Source organism: Anthonomus grandis, chromosome 12 (assembly GCF_022605725.1).
Source record: "Anthonomus grandis grandis chromosome 12, icAntGran1.3, whole genome shotgun sequence".
Lineage (NCBI taxonomy): Eukaryota > Metazoa > Arthropoda > Insecta > Coleoptera > Curculionidae > Anthonomus > Anthonomus grandis.
In genome coordinates this window covers 5,790,181-5,805,407 of record NC_065557.1, presented here as the reverse complement: position 1 = coordinate 5,805,407, position 15,227 = coordinate 5,790,181, and the positions used below count along the sequence as shown (strand labels likewise).

Here is a 15,227-nt window from a genome sequence, read left to right as displayed (position 1 = left end):
TTCGGTTCAAAAATTGTTGGCCCGTTATTTTATGAGGGCACCCTAACTGGTGAACAATATGTGGAATTTATTATGGAAATTTTGAATATATCTTATAAGTAGACATCATCTGCATTTTCAGCAAGATGGCGCGCACCTGCCCGCAACTACAGAGGTACTTATCATTTTCTAAGTACCACTTTTAATGATCAGTGGATATATGGCCCCATCCAGTGGCCTCCCAGATCGCCAGATCTAACCCCACTTGATTACTTCTTGCGGGGTTACTTAAAGAACCAAATTTACAAGCGAAGATACGATAACGAAGACTGCAGTTAGGGAAAAGGTAAATAGATGGTAGGACCATACTTAAGACACTTCGAGCAGTTGAAAAAAATATTCGAGCATCTTCTTTAAAAAAATTGTTATTTTTTTTGTATTGATCTTGTCTTCATAAGATTATTGATGTTGTTAATACAATTTAATTGTTTCCAAGGTGTCAACTTCATTAATTTGTAACCTAGGAGAGAGTCATTATAATTTAAACAACATTGTATTCTCACTAATAACAAAGTTACCAATGGTGGTTATTCAATTTGGATAACGCTGTATATAATAACTAAAAGATTGGTTCAGTTCACACTTAAAGCAATAATCCGAAACTAAAGGAAGAGCTTAGGATTGATACATTTCAATTTATATAGCATGACATAAAACAAAAAGAAGCCAACTTACTGGGAGGTGTCTAAAATAAAACATACTTCTTTGTAGACCAAATATGGAAGGTATTCTTCGTTATAAGTATATTATTTTTCATATAAGCATTGGCAACATGCACCAATCTTTGATTGCTTAATTACCCTGCTTCCCTTACACATGGGAACACCCCTGGTTTGTCCATTCTCAACTCCTTATTTGCATAATAAATAATACCTTTTAATTACACTTATAATATAACCCAGATCCGATCATAAATTATTAAGAAATTCGTCGTCATGCAGACGGTTGGCAAGATGCACTACTTTCATTTAGCATATAATTACTCATTTCCTTGTGTGTTTATTGTCACTTTTTAACTGGGTTGTAACCGTTTGGCATTTAGGATTCGAGTATATGCTAATTTAAATATTGGCAGAGTCATTCTTTCGCTTTGAAGTATGACACTTAATTGAATAAAGCATTCATTGGAAATTGAAGGTCGATTAGTTGGAGGTTTCTGTGACCTGAAGTAGCAGAAGCAAGATGTGGTAGTTATGCATAATCTTAGTCTAGTTACGTACATCCCTAACAGCACAATATATTGTATGAACACTGACCGAATGTCACCCATATAATATGCCTGCTAAATATATATCACATTGAAATATCTGAGTATAGACTAACGTCATTAAAAAAAAAAATGACCATATGCTGAAGATATTGTCTGAAAAAGCACCCATCAGGGACATATTCAGGCCGAATGCGACGTTCCTATACGTCGGGGCCCCGATCGACAGCAACCCAACCAAAGAAAAAGAATAAGAGGTAGGTAGAATGGTGTATTCGACTCATTAAAATTGTTGTGAAACGAGTTTAAAAATGAAATAAGATGCCGTACAAGCAGTAGGAATACAAAACGGACGGATGAGAAAAATGCCTCTTTCTCTCGAAATAAAATATGCGTCGGCGAACGGCATCACCTCGCCACACGGATCCATCGGCAACGGAACGAGAAATCGATACGAAAACGGTCCTCCGAACCGGGCGAGTTGTTATCTCTTGCGGAATTATTATTTTATTATTGTTTTATTCCTTCAACTGGTTTTAGTGATTACGGGTATACCGGGCGGGTCGGAAAAGTATAGTAAAAGGTGTCAGTGGTACGCGTGTGTCGAGTTTTCAACAGGTTGGAGTTTGGGATTTGGCAGATTTCCAAAAGTGAAAGTTTCCCGGATGGCTAAATGTCTCATTATGGTAAAATTATTTGTGGTTTCATTGATGTCACTTGTCAAGTCACTGCTTGTCATCCGTCCAGTTTTCAATATACACTCTTAAATGTAATTATTGGATCCATATCCATATAAAAAAACAATTAGGTATACTGACCTCAAAAAGTTACTGTTAAACAAAGTACAAATATACTTTTCCACCAAAAATCATCCAATCCATCAAGTTGTGGTCTGAGACTGATTTAAACAATAAATTCTATGATGAGCAGAAGAGACCTTTTCAGGCAGGCTAAAATACAAAATAAGGAAGATACTTTCTTAGAAGGAAGTCTTTTCTCAATCTTGTTTCAAGCGTGATGCTTGAGTGGTGAGATAACTCATCATCAGACTCAACACTGTTTCACTGGTTACAAACAATGTAAAACCTATGTTTTAATTTGTCTTTTTTTTCTTACTAATTATTCACTGCACTTCAAAAATGAACATCATCAATAAAATAAAATACCAAATATAACTTGAATGATGGTTGGTCATAAAAGCCCTCACCACATCTTCTAACCTGCTACATAAGACTACAAGACCAGCCTATACTATTAAATAATGAACATTTTTTATCTTCAAGTATTCTACCTCTCACAATTGCTTAACTTTGAAGTTTTTTTGTATTCACTCATTTATTACAATCTAGTTTAAAAAATGGCAAAGCATATTTTTTAATTATGGTCTCGGTTATGGCATGTGTATTTGGAAGGGAAAATTTAATTTGGTTTTTAAGACTCTTATGACCTAAAGTTACATTTCCTAAAGGCAAACAAATTTGTCTGTTGGTTAATGATTACTCTTTGAATTGAAAAAGGTGCTTTTTCAAGATATGCGGTTAATGATGACCAAATGTGACAAAAGCATACTCGAGAGATAGGTTCACAAGAGTATTTTCCCATTTTACTGAAACTATAGATACAAAACATTCTTTTTTACATACACACAGTATAAGCAAGGTGTTGGGACTTCTTACTGACCTATTGCCTGGCAGTCCTGGCACTATTATTACTTTGTTTAAAACTGTTGTATTAATTTGATCTTACCCTCTAAGCCCTTCTGGTCCTACATTTATTATTAATCGGTTGCTGTATACTTTCATTCTCCTTTTGCCAATAATACTAACAAACATTCAATTTTTGTAAGGAATAACTTAACATATTAATGTCTCAAAATGTCTTGTGATTTTTTGGCTTTGATAAGAGTGATTACCTGTCAATGTCACTTGTCAGTGTCATTAGTTTTTACTAACCTAGAAATTATTTTCTTTATATGGCATTAAAACTACTTTAATCTTGAAAAACATAAATTAAAATTAATAAAAAATGTTTTTTTTTATGTTTTGCCTGTAAAAAGTGCATATACTGGCATGAAATCCATCTAAGATTTATTTGTTAGCCTTCATTAAATGTCAAACAGTGTCACGTATGATTAAAAACAAACATAACCTAACTTTAATTTTGTTTATCTTTGGTTTTTGAATAAAAATTGACTCATACCTAACGGCTAATTTACTTAATTATGTTCCTTTTTCTGTTTCAGAGCAAACTGTTCAGCTATTGGAATCGGATATTTTAATACAAATTAAACCCTAAATGCAGACTAGTGGAAGTTATTTATGCAGGTAAGCACCTCAAATACACCCTAATATTTTGGCCTAGGTTTTTCTCAGATAAATTCCTTCTTAAGTATTATCTAAATTGCTTGAATTCCTATAAGGGTGTTTCCCATTAAACAATAACCAAGGCTAAAACCTTTCAAAAGTTGCAATATAATAATATCACTTACTCTCAATTAAATTTAGCTAACAGGTGCTTCTTGCTGTACATAATATATGTAGATATAGCAACAAAAATACAGTATTAAGGACACACATGGTCTCCCACAGAGTTTCCATTACTTAAGCCCTCAAAAGTCAAATGACCAATTTCTAATTCTCGAGCATTTAACACTCAAGACCATTAATCAGCCTCGGCTAATAGATTTCAGTATGTAGATATGATATTCTGACTTCTCTGATGGCTAGCATTAGGTCCTAAAGTTGCAATAGTTTTGTGTGTGTTTAAGGTTGTAAGGAAACTAAAACAAAATTTCCTATTAAAATAATTTGTAATAAAAAGAAGATGTTCAGAATCAGCAAAACACTTGTCGAGAAGCCCATAAAGTGTTTTGATGACTGGTAAAGCTAGATTAGATTAGATTTTTTATTCATAAAATAGCTATTCCTTATCTAATCAAGTTATTAATTTTCAACTTCCTTTGCCAAGCTCTTTCAAAAGATCAGTCTTGTTGTTTACCGCTTTATTTCTGTTAACTCTATTTTTGCTAAATACATATTGGGTAAAAGCCCAGTTTCAGTTAAGACAAAGATGGTAAAGAGAGGTTTTTAGTTAAAAAAGTTGCTGGTTAATAAAACTCCTCTAATTGTCATCTAATTTAATTGCTTTTTGCTTGTTAATATACAAATTTTATTTGGGGTATAAAATGACACCTACTACTGATGTCATTCCTAAAATTTTACGAACAATCACACTGATGCTTTTCAAAATAAAAGGACAAATTAAACGCATTTCGCGTTGGTTGGTTGTCGACCGCCTGGTGACTAGACGTGAAATAAAGCGAAACATTATGGTAGCACAATTAGAAGTAATTATAGTGGTAATGTTTCGCAGATGAGAGTTATTTTCTATTTTTGTGCTTGTTAGAGCCACTCCCGCGGAATACATCTAACTCGTAGCTTGTATAGGAGTTGCGCAACATTTCGGTTGGAATACAGCAATAATTTATTATATATGATTTTCGCTATGTATAATCAGAAGACTGTTAATACCAATTGGGTATTGCTAATGTGGTTAGGGAGTGTAGAGTGTAGGTTTCGTCCCATTAATCTTGAAGTTGCACTTATATTAAATTAATTGAATTCTGTATGCTTTAACAATTTTTTCAGTGGTCTTTTTTTTCATGCCTGTTTCCCGGAAAAGCTCGCGAGAAATCCATATAAACTGTCGCGGGGTACGGACAGAAACGTTTCATTTCATAACCATTTATTTCGCCGTTACATCCATTCTTCTCATTTGTAGAGACAGGCAGGCATGCTATGCTGGTCGGTGGACCCGAGGGCTGCCTGCACACAGGCACACACAAAGCAGAAAAGCTCTCTTATTGATCGTTTCTGTTTATAGCTTTTAAAAGCGGCCTCCGGCATGGGATTATGTCTCCGAGCGCATGAAATGAAACACATCTCTCCTTAGAAAAATTATTCTTTCCCATCCACCGGATTCGGCTCTCCTCTCCGTTCGCTGAACTGGAGGCTGCTCTGTTCTAGTCGAGGAGCGCTGCAAGATTAATGGTTTTTAACTAAATTCAACCTGTTTTTTTTTTGACTGAATATATGGAAAATTATGCGGTCACAGGGTTTAAACTGATGGAAGTGATAAAGTGAAACGTCTCCTCAATTTCAATGATAGCCAATTCAAGCCAAGGGAATATTAAGGGGTTAAGAGCTAAAGCTGGTACTCTCCAAACAACTTTTGGGCAGCCCACAGACCCTCCACCCTGCAGGAAACATCTAGATAGACTTGGGAAAGTATAAAGGGTATCCCACAATCAACGTCACAGGCTGTAACTTTTTTATTTTTAAATAAATTTTGTTTTAAGAAAATGTATTTTTAATTGTTATAGGACCACTACCAAAAATTACTTAGAAAAACTACCCCCGACAAATGGCACCACCATTCCACCACTTCTAATGTTTGGAATGTTCGTAAAATTATTAATTCAATTTCATAAAAAAATCATGTTGCAAAAATTCAAACTAGCATATTTCTTTTTTAATTCAATTTATTTATTATACAATATTTTAACATACTAATATAGTTTTACAAAATTTAAATGTATTATTTAATTAAATGCTCAAATTGAGCTCCATCAGCTTCCACGCAAGCTTCATATCGCCGAAAGATTTCTCTCGTACAAGAGTAGACAAAAAATCCATTCGGGTCATATCTGGAGAGCGGGCTGGCCATCTAATAAGGCCCTATTATCTATCTATTGTCTAAATAATTTGTGGGGTGGAGCACCATGTTGTTGCCAAATCAATAAATTGCGCTCTAAAATAGGCACGTCTTCTGATAGTTCACACAGTGAATTTTGAAGAGGATTTAAATACCGCTCTGAAGTTAATATATCTTCTTAAAAGTATGGTCCAATAAAATGTCCATTGAATACACCGGCCCACACGTTTATGCCAATTATAGTTTGAAAATAAGTTTCCATTAACCATTGGCGATTGTTTTCAGACCAATAATGTGCATTAAGTCTATTAACTATCCCATTATTATGGAATCTACTTTCATCAGTCCAATAGATTTGTGACAAAACTTCAGAATGGTCATGAATGAAAACCCGAAGGGATGCAATAAACTTTAACCTTCGTTGGTAATCAGTAGGGCGAAGTCCTTGTACTATAGGTGGATTTTAAAAGGGCGATGTTGGTGTAGTCTATATACTTCTTGCAATATTACATTCTCTTGCGATAGTGCGAATGGAAACATGTGGATTTACTGCAACATAACCCAACACAGGTATAATAGTTTCCTCATTTCTTGCTGCAATTTGATGATGGGAAGGTTTTAAATTTGGTAATGATCCGGAGCGCATTGTTTCCTCCACTCTTGAAAAAGACTTATATGAGGGTGTAGGACGATTAGGAAAACGTTCTCAATAAACCAGTTCTGCTTCAATAATGATAAAATGTAAAATTAAAGAAATACCTTTCTAAATGAAATGTTGGAATTGAGTACCGTTAACAACCTGACAATAACCAAGGCGATTTAAAAATTATTTTTTAACGTTGTCAATGACATCGGGAGTAATATTTCTGATTTCCTGGCGTATTTGTTCTTTTAAATCTTCTAAGCTCGCTGGTTTAGTGACATACACTTTACTTTATAAGTATCCCCATAAAAAGTAATGGAGCAGGGGAGTTAAATCTGGCGATCTGGGTGGCCATTCAATGAACCCTCGTCTACCTATCCAACGATTTGGAAAAACTTTTCATTTCTTTTCCAAGCTCTCCGTAAATAAGGAGCATATCGACATATTGATCTGGAGTAAAAAATTGTGGCGTTATGCGAGACAATAGCGGAAACTATTGAAGTAAAATGTGTATGACCTATACAAAAAGGCAACAAAACTGAATATTAAAAATAAGAGAATGCCATAACGGATATTGCATTAGTATTTAAAAATACCATATACCTATATATTTTATGCTGAAGACCAATTAAATTATTTGTTTAGTGATTCAAAAATACTCTATGCCGCGAATAATTTTTTACTAGTGTCAATAGTGTTTGGAGCGTTATTGGCAAATACTGAAGATTTGCTAAGGTTTTTAACAAATACAAGTGACAAAAACCATTAAAAATACACCGCTATGTAGAGGTTGTGACGAAAAGGAAGAAACCACTCTTCACATTCATTAGCATTCCAACAGATCAGGGCGACAGTCCTAGGTGAACCTTCACCAGAGAGGATAAGATGGTCAAAATACTGGATTTCCTAGAAGCAACAGAACTGAACATGTGGGACTAAATCTATGGGGCACCATAGGACTTCAAGAGAGCGGACCGCAGTGCAGGGAACCAACCATCCAGCGGGGTGATACAAACGGATTAACAACTGATTTCAGTTTTAACATGACACAACCATCGAGTTAGATTATTGCTGTAGGACATCAAGAGCAATTCAATCTTTGGCATTAATGAGCAACAATCAAGTCAAAGGCCTCAGACTGATCACGGAATACCGTTGCCACAATTTCACTTTGAGTAATATAAAAATATACGATTCCAAAAATCCACTTTTTTATTAAAAGCATTATTTTATTATGATCTTCCATAATACTTGGGTATAAGAGAGGTTAGGTATAAGAGAAGTTTTCTTTGTACCTGAATCATCTAGAAATTGAATCTATGAAAATAGGAACAATATTGAACTTGTCAAACCCATGCAATTTCCTCATTATTTATCTATAAACCGGTTGTCCATACCTGATTACATTTCTTACTATTTGTTTCAGGTCAGACAACTGCTCCCCATTTTCTTCCAAATAAGGTGAGTTCAACAATTTTAAACTTAACGTGCAATGTTGGATGAACTCTACATGTAATAATAATGCAGTTCGGAGTTTTGCAAAGATCAATTTTCTTAATTAAGAATTTCTCAAGATGTGAAGGCCAGATCTCAGGTTCCGTAAAGGTCAAGTTCACTCGATTTCCGTTTCAAAATTTGCATTTATTTCCAAGTTTAATGGAGGAGTACGCGATGTGAGTGAAGAATGGAATTAATTCGAACGTTAATTATTAACAAGAATACAGTTAAAACGTTTTGCTTATTTATTGCACCGCTAACTGGACTATTTTACTAGAATTTAATTTAAACGTTTGAATTTCGCGCTTTATTTTTTGAACAGGCCTACTTTGTTGACATTGGCACTAAGGGTAATAGAAAATTATGTTGTAAAGTTAGTTTTGGAAGTCACATGCCTTATAATACTGTATAAAAAGTGAGGTTATGTAAAACTGGCTATTATTAAGTTTAATACAATTTCTATCACCGAGTAATTGAAATCCCTAGAATAGTAGGCCATAGATAATAGCCACGAACTTAATAAATATACGTGGACTGCCAATTCAATGAAAAGTAAATGACCACTAACAGGTGGCCGCCATTTTGCGTGATTGTGGTTTTTCGATGTTGGTCACTCTGACAAATTTCAGTTGTGCCAATTGCAGAGAAGCAAAACATTAAAAATTATTGGGAGGTTGTGTTTACAAAAACAAAATAGAAAGTTACATTTAGTTAAGATAGTTGCGTTAGATCTGAGATTTTTCTTGTACTTGTTGACCTCACCAAAATGAGACAAAGTTTCAATTAAGTTGGGATAGATGCATACACTTTAAAATACGTGTTTTATTAGTGTCATAGACTTGAATCTTATAAATCCTAATACCATGAAAATGATGACCTTCATTAAATTTTTTATTTGTGTTTACTTAACAAATTTAGTTAAAAACAAAAGTTATGGAAACTCTTATCATTTGGTTTTTAGTTTTGACAGATCGCACGTCAAACGTCAGCGTCGTCAACTCCATTACCTTTATTTAATATATTTGTTGTTGGCAACACTGAAAATGTTCAGAGTGACCAACATCAAAAGGACACAACCACTCTAAGAATTTAATTTTTGGATATGGTGGCCATATCGTGTCAGTTCGTGGTAACAGCCCTTTTATGTTTTAATCTCGCCGCCATAGTGGATTTTCGCTGTCACATGTCAAATTATGTGTTTTTTTTAGGTTATAAAACGCGCCATCCAATAGGTAAATTATCGGCCTGTCCAAAAGGGCCATTGAGGAGCATAACATAGACACTACGTCCTTTTGAGGTTCCGTTTCTTAAAAGATGTTCACTGTTTGTCTAATCGAAACCTCATCTGATTATTCTTATTAATTATCAAAACCTAAACAATGATATTTTGACATATTGAATTTGCGATGTCAAATTGTCTATTTTTTTAGGTTTGAGAAGCACATCAAACTCCAAGGCTCCAAACTCGATTTAGTCCCTTTCAGCTCAAAATTGGCCCTTTGCCAGGGAGAATTATCAAAATTTAAAAGTTTTATGGTAGAAACTGTAACGAGAGAATCCAATTAAATTAAATACAACAGTTTGAAACAATCGCATTTAAAAAGTGAGATTAAGAATTTTAGTACAAACCTTACTACCGCGGAACTATACCCTGCTTAGGGGTGTTAGTTTTGTAATATGCATCCCTGAAACATTGTACAACGTGTCCTTTTACTGTGACGTTAAATATCTGGGGTATATAAAAAAATCCATAAAACCGCCAACCGTTTTTTAAATTATAAGCATCATTACTGTCTTAGGGCCTGGCGGTAAGAATAGCCCAGAATGGACCGTTTTACGTAATAAATCGTAACAATTATTGTAAACCAAGAAGACAAAGTAAATATTCTTCTTCCGAGATGCGAGTGTGTGTACATCCATTTGACGCATTCGAAATTGTTTCTCTCGCTTTCTGGTTGTTCGCGCCGCGATGGTTCAGATCGTTCACCTTTGGCAATTGTGTAAACGCTCGTCTTTTATACGATATGTACAGTCGCAATCATTATATTCCTGTTTTAAATTCTTATGGTAACGGCTAAATTGCTCGATTAATTCGACCTGGAACTCCCATTACGTATTACACGTACTAAATGGAGGTACTGCCTTTGAAACGCTAATATACCATCTCTGGCCGCATAAAAATTTATCAAATTTTCTTTTTTCTATTTCAGATTGAAGGAAAATGGGCTGAACGGAAAGCGCTTGGACAGAAGGCAATACTTCAATAAATAGAGGTACGTACAATGGCAACAATGGCAAAAATGATTATTATTGTCTGTAATTAAATACCGTTCTGGCCATTGATTGATATTCTCGATATAGGCAATAACATAATCAATAATTTAGTTCGTCGGGTGCTCGCGGCAAATCCGTGGGAATCCATTAGGGGGGTCTTTGTTGTTTAATGATTTTCTCTTTGTTTGTTAAATTTATTTATTTATGGATTAATTAAATTATTGTTAGGGCTAATGGGATTATCGGGGGTTGAAATATTTGAAATGACCGAAAATCTTCACGTTTTGTTTTGTTACTTTGTGAGTGGCTAAAGCAAATGATTCTCTAACTGATTATTCTTAAATTATTATTTTAATTTCAAAGAGCCTTCCGGACGAGACCTAGAGGAGGTGAAACTGATCGATAGGTTTGCCATGGTGAAACATGAATTTAATTTTTATTTTTTTCTTCCATTAATGTTACAACATTTCCAAGATACAAAACTGATATTGATATACTGAGGTACATTTATCTTAAAGGAATTTAATGAGCAACAGAAAAAATCCAGATTTTCTGCCTGCTTATTGTCTGCTGTAGAAATTTTTTTTGATCAGATTCTGTAAACAATATGTTGTTCGGCAGAAAGGGACATGGAGAAATAAATGATTTTGAGTTAAGTAAGGTGGAACATGGATTGAGAAGAGAGCAAGGTATAGCCAGAATATCTTGTTATTCCATTTAGAACCTTTAAAGCAAAACAAGGGATCTTGAAAGGATAAATCTCATAAAATTGACAAATTTGTGCCGAATATTTTCAATCCTATTGGTATTTAATTGATAGTTATAAGAGCATTTTGCATTAGCAAACTCAAGATTAGATTTGACCAGAGATATATACAAAAATCTAAATGCAAAAATACTACTGAAATTCAGTCATTCTGTTTGGCTTACATAAAATATGACCAATCAAATATGATCAGCTTACATAAATAGACACAGCCATCCTTTACTAAATCAAGAGTGTAGAATACCTTGAGTATTCTACAGGGTAAAGACTCCTCTTTTTACTGGATCTCTAAAATTTTCTAATGTTAAGAGACATGCCATAAAATTGATACTAAGAAAAGATTACATTAATGTCATTTTGATAGGGGAGGCGACATGAGAACCTTGTGGAACCTCTGAAGAAGCCTAAAAGCGTCGAGACAAGCAACCACCAACTTTATTACAAACCACCAAAAAATGCTTAAATATGATTTAATTTAAATAACAAGGTGCTAGTGATGCCAAGCTTTGACAGTTGATGAATCAAAATGGAATGGTTATATAAGCTTATCAGAGGCTTTACTAAAATCGGAATAAATGGCATTTACCTCATGGCCTTCATAGAATGAACTGAAAATAACGTTATTAAATATGAAAAGTTTGGTAACTACTGGACAACCACTGACAAATTCGTGTTATTATCAAACAAAATCCCTTGAAAAATCTTTTTTAGAACAGCCTCGATATGTTGCTCAAAAAGCTTAGCGATGGACGATATGATGCTTATGGGGCAGTAATTAGAGACATCGTTTTTATTTCCAGATTGAAATGTTGGATACACATTGGACAGCTTTCAATTTTAATGATTTTTTACAAAGGGACATAAAGAGAATCGCATCAACTTGTGAAGTTTCCACATCAGTAGGACTTATTTGATTAAATTAAACTTATAATTGAATGGCTCCGCCGAACAACGTTGCAAGTGACAAAAACTTATTTTTTCAGGAATTCAAAAAACACTGATTGTTCAATGAAATTAATTTCTAATTTACAATTTCTTATTATACGAGGCTTTTTTATTGAGTGAAATCACCTATAAGAGAAAATATTATACTATCATATCTTACTGAGATATTGACATTTTAAAAGCATTTTTTCGGGTACAACGTTGTAAGCGACGGCTCTTGCAACGTTGTTCTGTGAACAAGACGTATAATACTGAATTAAATGGGGCTGATTCAATAATGTAAGTAGGTAGTTTTCAAATATGATCTTTAATAATAATGAATACAAAAAACTTAAGTTTTCTTATTGTTCAACCTTAATATTTTAGAGAAATGCTTTGCAAAGAGCTCAGCTGCAGTAGGAAAACCAGAATCAGCCTTAGTATGAATATTGGAACCATTATTAGACTGCCCAAGCAACACATCATATATTATTATCGTTAAATATATATTTACTTAATGATTTTTTAGTAATTTTTTGATTTTGGTGTATTTATCAACGATATATGGTCAAGATATATTTATTAAACTGTAGAATATACGTATATCATATACGATTCTGTTTACAAAAGGGAGAAAATTTCATTAGCATTTAAAAGAATTGACACGGGATTTACATATCTAGTTTTTAAATTCGATTACTACACCTCTAATATTTGATAAAATTCTTCTGAAAAATCACTGTATTTCGTCCATATTATTCAATGTAATAACGCTGTTTTTAATAAATATTGAATATATATTTTTTGCAAGAACATTGTTTTTTATCAACACAACCCTTACCCCGCCACCCACCCCAAACATTTGACCAGTAAGAAATTATTTTGAAAAATCACCGTTTTTCTTCCATAATATCCAAACTGATTGTTTTTGTACTAAATATTTATTAATATACATAGAGATAATTATACCAAATTTAAAGAAATAAATTGTGTTATTAGATTAGATATTAACGACGAAACCAGCTGTTATTCATGAGTATTATTTTGGAAAACAATGATTTTTGAAAACAATTTCTCACTGGAAAAATGTGTGGGGTGGGTGGGGGGTGTAAGGGCGGGGTTAATGAAAAACGTTTTTTTTTGCAAAAAATAATTGCCTGAGAGAAAGATGCTTTTTAAAAAAATTATAGGTGATACAAACATCTATAGTTTTTGTACCTATACTTTTCTCACATAACCTTAAAGTTTTCGTTTTAAAAGTGAAAAATCCCTCTTTTATTTCTCGAAAGCAAGGAGTATCGCTATGAAAATTGCAACTGTGCCATTTTTAGTGCAAATAAGTGAAAATTCAGTTTTTTTAGGATAAGTCATTAAGTTTTGAAAAAATTTAATTGCTACAAATTTGCTCAAAACTACTTTTTTTTTAAATTAAATAATATTTATGATAAATCCCTTATCGACGCCATTGGTAAAAATTAATTTCTGTCTTAAAACTTAATTCTAAGTTTCAATTTTGAAACTATAGTTTGTTTTTTTGTGCGATAAGATTTTTCAGCTCCCTGGAACTGCTAAAAAATTACTCCTTTATTTTTATGGGAACAAACATATCAAAACAATCGTATAATACATCAGAGTAAAGTTTGCTAACATTGACATTTAAATCAGTATTAGACTAAAATCGTAATTATAACTCACAGGTGAAGTTAAACATTCACTCTCAATTTGAATTTGGATTAAAATTTATAACATTTTAATTAAATGTTCGTTACACCCTGTATTTTTCTTACCTTATTCCTTCTTGTCGCTTTAACACCTGTCCCACCTAAATGTTTTCCCAATTTTATTCTACCTGTCATTTCAGAGGCCACTCTGTCAAAATAACCTTAAACGGCGAAATTTACAATTTTTGCTGCACCTTTTGCCGATACCTTTCAAAAAGCCGTTTGACAGCTTAGTTTGAACATTTTGACGCTCGCATAACGCTAATTTCAAAAGTGCTCTCGCGGAAATCCGCTTATTTGCTCGCTAAATCGGTAGATATTTGGGCGGAAAATCGGCTTGGAAGGCACGGAAAATTGTAGATTTTCACCTAACGTACCGAACGGTTGCATATATTTCTCACGTGTTTACGGGGTTTTTCAGCGTTGGAGATTGGAAATGGATAAAGAAAATGGCAAGACAAGCGAGAATTCTTCTGGTGCAAGCAAGGTGTCCAACGTTCAAGATCCAGCAGCATTACTCGATGCCGCTAGCTTATTCGGAGGTAATTCTTATACATTATTAATTAATTACTAAAAAAATAATATTCACCTAATATTGCCTTTATATTACTACCACTAATTAAGATGTAGATACGTGAAAACTGTATTAACTTAGAAAAAAAAACAACATTGAACGGTAAATATTTCATTTTATTTTACAAGTGTGTCTCAATTTAACATAATACTAATTTAAAAACTAATCACGTGACGTGTTTCCAGCCTATTGGCCTAGAGGCGACGCCAGCGCCGCCAACCTGTTTGCCGCGGCGAGCGGTTTTGGATTGCCGCCGCACGCGGCTGCCGCCCTCCCTTTCGGCATGTTGCCGCCCGGCGCTGCCGCGGCGGCCACCCAATCGTCCAGGGGCGGTAGCGGAGGAGGCGGCGCAGGCGGCACATCGTCTAGCGGAACCGGTTTGCCGCCCAGTTATCCGGCCGCCTCTTCGGCCTCGTCGGCTTCAGCAGCGGCGGCCGCTGCCGCCTACAGTAACGCCGCCTATTCGAACACGTTGTCGGTCGCGGCCAGTCAGGCGGCCAGTCTCGGGATGCCGGCAGCAAGTAAGTTTGTAGCCTGTTTTATTTTTATTTAAAATTCAAAATTTGCTTTATTAACACAATAAATTTGTATATTGTTTTTAACAAAGTTTGATAGAGTACTAGTGTCGTGTAAATAAAATAAAAATATTACATTTTACACGAAAAAGTATAAAGCTAAAAATAGCCAGTGATATAAAAGCAGTGATATAAAAGTCAAAAAGTGGATTATTGTGTAAAAAAATATACATTTTTGTTAACAAAGCATGTATGCACTTATTCTCAAAATATAACTTAATATGAAAATAAGTATACCTCAATAAAATAGTTGAAAAACAACATTAGGTAAAATATAAATTATAAAATATACAA

The 15,227-nt window shown here is 34.1% G+C and overlaps 2 protein-coding genes across 15 annotated transcripts in view; one reads left to right on the top strand and one right to left on the bottom strand.

Annotated features, from left to right (window-relative positions):
- The window catches only part of LOC126743276 (WD repeat, SAM and U-box domain-containing protein 1-like), a 69,803-nt gene extending 66,661 nt beyond the window's left edge, over positions 1-3,142 (bottom strand). The window contains exons 1-2 of one of the 3 annotated variants that reach the window (XM_050450303.1): positions 2,927-3,142; positions 2,065-2,196 (exon numbers count right to left, since the gene is read on the bottom strand). The gene's annotated coding sequence lies outside the window, so the exon portion shown is untranslated. The remainder of the gene's footprint in view (positions 1-2,064; positions 2,197-2,926) is intronic. The other 2 variants (XM_050450304.1, XM_050450301.1) reach the window with 2 other exon arrangements.
- LOC126743274 (bromodomain adjacent to zinc finger domain protein 2B) overlaps positions 1-15,227 on the top strand; it is a 94,107-nt gene that overhangs the window by 9,054 nt on the left and 69,826 nt on the right. For 10 of the 12 annotated variants that reach the window (XM_050450296.1, XM_050450289.1, XM_050450286.1 and 7 more), the window contains exons 2-6: positions 3,489-3,570; positions 8,029-8,063; positions 10,310-10,372; positions 14,206-14,326; positions 14,544-14,879. In XM_050450296.1, the coding sequence (XP_050306253.1) occupies positions 14,221-14,326; positions 14,544-14,879 (442 nt within the window). In that variant the 5' untranslated portion in view covers positions 3,489-3,570; positions 8,029-8,063; positions 10,310-10,372; positions 14,206-14,220. The remainder of the gene's footprint in view (positions 1-3,488; positions 3,571-8,028; positions 8,064-10,309; positions 10,373-14,205; positions 14,327-14,543; positions 14,880-15,227) is intronic. The other 2 variants (XM_050450285.1, XM_050450288.1) reach the window with 1 other exon arrangement.